This window comes from Microcebus murinus, chromosome 4 (genome assembly GCF_040939455.1).
Source record: "Microcebus murinus isolate Inina chromosome 4, M.murinus_Inina_mat1.0, whole genome shotgun sequence".
In the NCBI taxonomy this organism is placed as follows: Eukaryota; Metazoa; Chordata; class Mammalia; order Primates; family Cheirogaleidae; genus Microcebus; species Microcebus murinus.
Genome location: NC_134107.1, coordinates 5,850,111 through 5,856,710, shown reverse-complemented (window position 1 = coordinate 5,856,710; position 6,600 = coordinate 5,850,111). Strand labels below are relative to the sequence as shown.

At 67.5% G+C, this 6,600-nt stretch overlaps 1 protein-coding gene across 1 annotated transcript; it reads left to right on the top strand.

The window, feature by feature from the left end:
- The first annotated feature begins 1,300 nt into the window (after window positions 1–1,300).
- LOC105859819 (uncharacterized) lies at window positions 1,301–4,867 on the top strand. Its single transcript, XM_076001350.1, is given in 8 exon segments — window positions 1,301–1,490; window positions 1,589–1,729; window positions 2,709–3,089; window positions 3,092–3,459; window positions 3,462–3,778; window positions 3,866–3,978; window positions 4,070–4,200; window positions 4,276–4,867. Coding segments are annotated over 8 exon segments (1,977 nt in total). The 3' UTR covers window positions 4,612–4,867.
- The last annotated feature ends 1,733 nt before the right edge of the window (window positions 4,868–6,600 follow it).

Below are 6,600 nucleotides of genomic sequence, written 5' to 3'. Positions count from 1 at the left end.
TCCCCTTCATACTTGAGCTCTGAAACCAGGGAGTCTGTCTGGCCGCCAGGATGGCGCGGGCAGTTGTGAGCGGAGAAGGGAGTGGCCACGAGGCGGCAGCACAGGCTCACGCATCAGCGCTCACCGCAGCCCACGATGGGGTTCGCCCGCGGCAACGTCCCGGATCACCCAGGCCCTGCGCCGCAGCGGATCACGAGAGGGTCATTTGCGGATAGGATGCACGTGTGAACAACCCCAAGCCTTCGGCTTTGGCCATATCCACAGCCCCATGGCCACGGGTCCCCCTGTGAGACCTTTAGTGTCTTGTCGTGGGACCCAAGTCCCATCTACCAGGTGTGATGACAGTATGTACCCCTAAAACCAGAGCAATGACTCCATTAATGAGGGCCTCAAATTCTCAGCCTTGTATTCCAGTCACACGTGCCTCCAAGGTGAACTCTTAGAGCTTCAACCCTAAACATCCAGGCATTAACATTTCCCTGGAGCTCAGGTTTGAGATGCTAATTCCGTAGATTGAGATGCTAAAGAGCTGTGAGGGCTGTTACCTCTCAGTTCTGTGGCTGAGAATCTTTTCCTCACCCTAGTTTCGGAACCACCTGGAGCACTGTAGACACCCAGGTCTGAGGGATCAGTGAGGGTGGGCATCAACGGGGTCAGTGTGGTCTACAGCCTGGGTGACTCCCCGCACTGAGCTCTGGGGTCACCATACCTGGCCAGCGTGTGTACATAGAGGTATATTCACCTACAGGTGCGCCCTGTGCCTGCGCAAGGCTGCGAGTCCAGCACAGCGCTATAGGATCGGGAGTAGAGCATTCCCACGAGACCTCCAGCAGGACAGAGGGCCTGGGTGCTACCTTTCCTGGCATATGAATATTTGTGGAGTCTTCCCCTTCAGTCTTGGGCTCATAAACCAGCAAGTCTGCCTCACTCTTGAAATAGCGCAGTCGGCTGAGGTTGTGGCGATGGACGTTGCCGCGAGGCGGCAGTGGAGACTCGCGCATCACAGCTTGGTGGCTGCTGAGGCTGAGTTCCACTGATGGCAAAAGGTGGGGGTGTACATGCATCTTAATTTCAAGGTTCACCCGTGACCACGTCTGAGGGTTTCATACAGTCACGCTGGGGTTCATCCACAACAGAGGCTGGGGGTGTCAAAGCTTAGCAGGCAGGCGCCTCGCTCTTCATGGTGGATCCACGGAGCAGAGGGTTTGCCCAAGACTCAGCCAGACCCTCTGCACGCCTCAGGCTCTACTTATGGCCAGGTCTGATGAGCTCTGGGTCCCTCCACCACGGGCTTCCAGCCATGCTCACGTGGTCCTCCCCCAACCGGTGCTGTGGCTTCGACCCCCTAGGTTTGGTGGGCAAACCCTTGGACCACGGGGCCCCCAAACCCCCTTTACAGAGGCCAAGGTGGTCACCCAAGAAACAGGATGGCCAGTGGAGTTCAAGGTCTGCGGTCTCCATTCCGTTTCAGAATGTGGTGCCCCAGGCGGGTAGGGGGAGGCAGGGAAGGGCAGAGCAGGGAGGCGGCTTGCAGTTGGTTGCCAGAGTACGCCCTTGAGTCATGGCACAGAGCCGCGTCCATGTCCAGACCACCAGAAAAGTAGCAGGGAGGGGGACCTGGGGTGCCTGAGCCAGCTATGGCACGTCCACCTGGTGGAAGCCGCTGTGGCCAGAGTGAGCTTGGTCAACTGGATGGAACTCGCGCTGACGGCAGGCACCGCACCCGCCGGTGGGGACGCAGACCCCCCAGGTCTCGGCGCTCCCCCTGACCCACTCAGCCCTGAATCCCCACCGTCCACCAACGGCACCCCAGGGGATGTTTCCCGTGGGCTCCCAGGCCCCTAGAGTAAACGCGAGGTCTCGGCCATGGCGGGTGGAGAAAGCGGCTCCGTGTCCCAAGTCCCCAGGGACCTCCAGCCGGGACCCCTGCCGCGGCCAACGTGCACACGCGGCACCCTCGGACGGGGAGCGGTCCGCTCAGTGCTCCCTGCCCGGAGCGGACGGCCTCGGAGCGTACAAGTCCCCGACCCGGAGGGAGACTTTGGGGTCAAAGCCAGGCCCCGTCCGAAGGGTGCCAGAGGAGGAGCACGGGAGAGGGGGTGGGGGGGGCTGTCTTTAGAGAATTCCCGGATGGGGTGAGAGGAACGTGGGCTGGAACGGTGCGGGGGTGGAGGTGGGCCCTGCGGGGGCCCAGGCAAGGTCCCCGCTCTGATTGGCTGGAGAAGCAGGGGCGGGAATTCGGGGCGGGGCCACCCCAGTTAGAAAAAGCCCGGGGCTAGAGCCGAAGTGCAGGGTGAGGGAGGGGGTGGGGGGTGGGGGGTGGGGGGTGGGGGTAACGGGGGAAACTGGGGAAACTGGGGAAACTGGGGAAACTGGGGAAGATGAAGTGCAGGAGAAGAGGTTGGAGGGGCCAAGGAGCACCTTGGCGGTCTAGGGTCTGGCAGGACTGGTGAGGGCGGAGGGCTGGCTCGGGCGGGCTGACTACTGGGAGCACATTCCCGGGGTCGTGGGCAACACCGGAGTGAGGGCCCGAGCCGGGCTTGGAGAGGAGGGAGCCAGACATTCATCCCGGTCACTTTTGGTTTCAGGACGTGGCGGCTGGTCGGACCAGGGGAGCTGCTGGGCAGGGTTTGGCCCCAGGGCTGGGCAGTGGAGGTGTAGCTGGCAGCAGTGGGCAGGTGAGGACCCCGCTCTGCCGGGCAGGTGAGTCCCCTTCCCCTCCCCGGGCCTCGCCTCACCGGCCTTCTGGAAGAAGGAGGCCTGGGGGAGCGGGGGCCGGGGGGAGGGAAGCGGCTGTCCTCCCGGCAGCAGCGAGGCAGGACGGAGGCAGGACGGTCAGCACAGGAGACATCTTCTCGGGGGTAGCCGAGACGGGGAGGGCTGGCGGGCACGGGCCCGCCAGGCAGAAAGGGTACTTGGAGAGAGGCAGAGGCTGCCAGCACGTGGGTTGCATGCCAGCCCTGAGCCAGACAGGACGAGGCGGGGACAAGAGACGCAGGGGGTCCCCAGCCGCCACCACACCCACCGCAATTCAGGTAGCAGCAGGCACAAGAGTGGCTCCGGCAGAGCCTTCTGAGGCCCGTGCCGGGGCGCGAGGGCCGGAGAGCGGGAAAAGAAGGGCAGTGCCCAGGTACAAGGCAGGACGTCACCAGGAGGGAGCAGTGGCCCCGGCGTTGGGGCTCCAGAGATACCGCAGCAAGGAGGCTGCAGGGGCCCGGCCCGCGGGCACGCTGCCCCAGGAGGCACTGCGGCCCAGGGGCTGGCGCGGAGAGGGCGCACAGCGGGCTTGGCGACGCTGTATGCCCTCACCGCCCAGCCCCCGGGACTGGCGCGGCAGACAGTTCAGCACCCAGGGGAGTCAAGGGCACGGGGCGAGGCCAGACCAGGCGCGGCGGGCGGGGCGGGGTGAGTGAGTCTCAGGAGGGAGGCTGGGCGCAGGCAGGGGCGCAGAGCGGCAGCCAGGCGCAACCACGGGGGCGCTGGCCTCCGGAGCCCGTGGCCACGGCGGGCCTTGCGGGCGTAGACGGAGCGGTGATCGGCGCCCCGGTGCTTGGGCCGGAGACGAGGGTGAGTGTCCACCCGCCGCCCTCCATCCCCGCCAACGCCCCCCGCCCGCCCAACCGGCGCCTCCCTTTTCTGAACCCCACAGCCAGGTCTCCGGCCGGGTGGACACTCGCCAGCCCCTGAAGGCCGGACAGCAGGCGGGCAGGCGCGCTGAGGGACGTGACGTGGTCCGGTGTGACGGCGAGGACAGGCGGGCTGCCGTCGGGCCTTCCCGGTGAGCGGGTCCCCTTCCTGGGGAGCAGGCGTGGCGCCCAGGCCCCGGCGAGCGGCCCCCTCACCGCGCCCCTGCTGTCCCCCGCAGGACACCCGGCTGGCACGCGGAACGCTGCGACACAGCGGGTCTCTGTCCCTTCACTTTCCCGAAGGAGTCTTCACTCTGCTGCTCTCTGGACCCCAGAACCCTCCACACGAAAGGTGAGCCCCTCCCCGCCCACCCCCCGTGCCCGCCTGGGTGGTGGGGACCGCAGGGGACGGGGCGGGGCCTCACAGGCATTGCCACCTGCAGAAATGGTGCTACCCAGCTCATGCCTGGGCCTTCCCATCCGGGACGTCTGCACGTCTGTCCAGCTCTGCAGGGAGACAGACAGGCTGCACACGGAACCACTACTCCACCCGACTCAGGAACCGGCTCCGAGGGTGAGCGTTCTGGGCGCCCCTTCCGGAAGCTTCCTGCCCCCCGCCCGCATCTCACGCCCCCTCTCTCACCCCCAGGTTGAGCTGAAGGAACAGGACCCGCAGACACCACCCAAGAGCAGCATCCGCGCCACCCCCAGCTTGGCAACTCCACCGCCGCGGCCACCCCCTGCCACGCGTGGGGACCGCGCCCGCCCGCCACGCCATCCCGGGGCGGGACGGCCCCCCACCTCCCTCTTCTGTCCTTCTTCCTCCTTTCCTTGTCTTCTGCTTTCTGCCTTTTCTGTCTTTCCTCTGCTTGAGAGGCGCCAGGCACCCGCGGCTCCGTCCCCGTCCCTCCCAAGCTCGATTTGCACTAAGTCACTTGCACTGGTTTGGAGCCGGCGGCGGCCTCGGGTCTCTCCGTGCGAGTGAGCGTGTGTGTGTGCGTGTGCGTGTGTGGCCCCCTTGGCCAGCAGCTCCGCGCCGGCGCCCGCCTGCCTGTCCACCTCTGTCTGGGGGCGCCCGGGCGCGGCCGTGTGCACGAGGCCTCGCCCTCCCTCGCCTGGTCTGGAAGCTCCCCGACAACGGAGCACTCGACGACACCCCACACCCCCACCTTGCCCGTGCCCCTCCCCCGCCGGGGCCTCACCAGAAGCCCCGGCCTCATCAATAAATACAGTTACAGTCACCCGTCTGGTCTCCGGGACTCTGTCGTGCGCCGCGGGGAGGGCGGGGGGGGGGGGGCACACATGAGCAGGGCGCAGGGCGGGGGAGGGGCGGGGTGCAGAGGTGCGGGGGTGGGGTGGGGTGGGAGACACCGGACTCCAAGTGGGTTTTGGCACAGAGGGTCCTCAGGCAGGGGGGGGCCCCAGGCTGGGGAGCAGGGGTGCAGGGCAGGCAGGGCTGGGGTGGGGGGGCAGGGGCTCCCTGCAGGGAGAGGCGGGGCCTGGGTGGCCAGGATCGGCCCTGGCAATGAGAGAGCAGTCATGCCCCGGAGCGCCCCTGTGCCCCACACTGCAGCCCGGGTTCTCCCTGGGCCCTGGACGGGGGCCTGAGACCCTTCGGCAGGCCCAGACGATTGGCCTACAGACCTGACGGGAGTCAGTTGGAAATGTGGGTGCCCTGGGGCCCACAGCAAGGGGGGGTGGGGGTAGGCACCACATCTGGGGCAGGGCTGGCCACGGCAGCACCGGCAGCACCGGGAGGCCCACGGCGCCCGCCCCGCCCCGCCCCGTGCTGCACCCCGCCCCCTGCTGCACCCCGCCCCACTCTGGGGCTGGGGCCTCCCACCACTCTCTGCTGTGGGTGGGTGCAGGAGGGGGGTCACGGCAGGGGAGAGGGCCCCGGGGCGGGGGGTGGGGGGGGCTTCCAGTAGTTAGGGAGCCTAGCAGGGGAGGGAGGGGAGAGGGGTGGAGGGTAGTGCTGGTGAGGAGGCGGGGGTGAGGGGCAGAGGACATGCCGCGCAGGGGTGGCTCCTGAGAGGCACATGCAGCCCCGGGGTTTGGGGTCAGCGTCCCCACAGAAGACCGGGCTGGCCGGGTCCCCGAGGCTGGGCGGAAGCTGGGTGAACACAAGGAATCTCTTGGAAACGGGGCTGGGGTCCTGGCCTTCCATGCCCGCTCCCCACTCCTGGAAGGCTCCTCGGCCCCCCGGCAGAGGCCGGACAGACGTCAAGGAAAGCCCCCCTCCCCCAGCAGGCCCCATCGTCCTCGGTGGCCACAGGGGACCCCCTCCTGCCCACTCCCACCCAGCAGTGGGCCCTGGGGCCTGCCCGGGGACGCGGGGCTTCCAGGGACCTGGGAGTGTTGGCGTTGACACCAGGGTGGCACGGCTGGGTGCTGGCGTTTCTAGAAGCTCTCAGGGATGGCGCCCGCTGGGCCTCCCTGGGCCCTCCCGCCGTCTCGCGGAGGGTTCAAAGGCCAGTGGTGGGGGGCCAGGCTGGGGCAGGGCCGCACCCACCTCCCGAGCCCCCACACAGGTTGACTTACCCAGTGTGCTTTGCGGCGGGATGCGGACCCCCCCCCCCAATACACGCCGAGAGTTAGGGCTGCAAACGGCTTTTATTAGAAACACCGGCTCTTCTGCAGGTTTGCACGGGGGGCTCAGAAGAGGAAACAGGCTCCCTGAGGTGGCCCTCGGGTGCCACCGGTGGCCTAAGGGGTGCTGAGGGCGGCAGGGGCAGAGGGATACCCAGACACCTGCTCTGGGGGCCACAGCAGACCTTGCCGGTGTCAGCCGGAGCCAGGAGCAGGCCTCGGTGGACGCCACCTGGTTGGCACCAGCACTGTCACCTCCTGGTCACCTGGAGAGCCAGGTGTGTCGGGACTCAGGTCACGCCCACACTGCGGGCTCTCGGGTGCTCGGACTCGCACACTCTGGCCCTGGGGTTCCCACCTGGGGAGACCGGGGAGCATGGCAAGG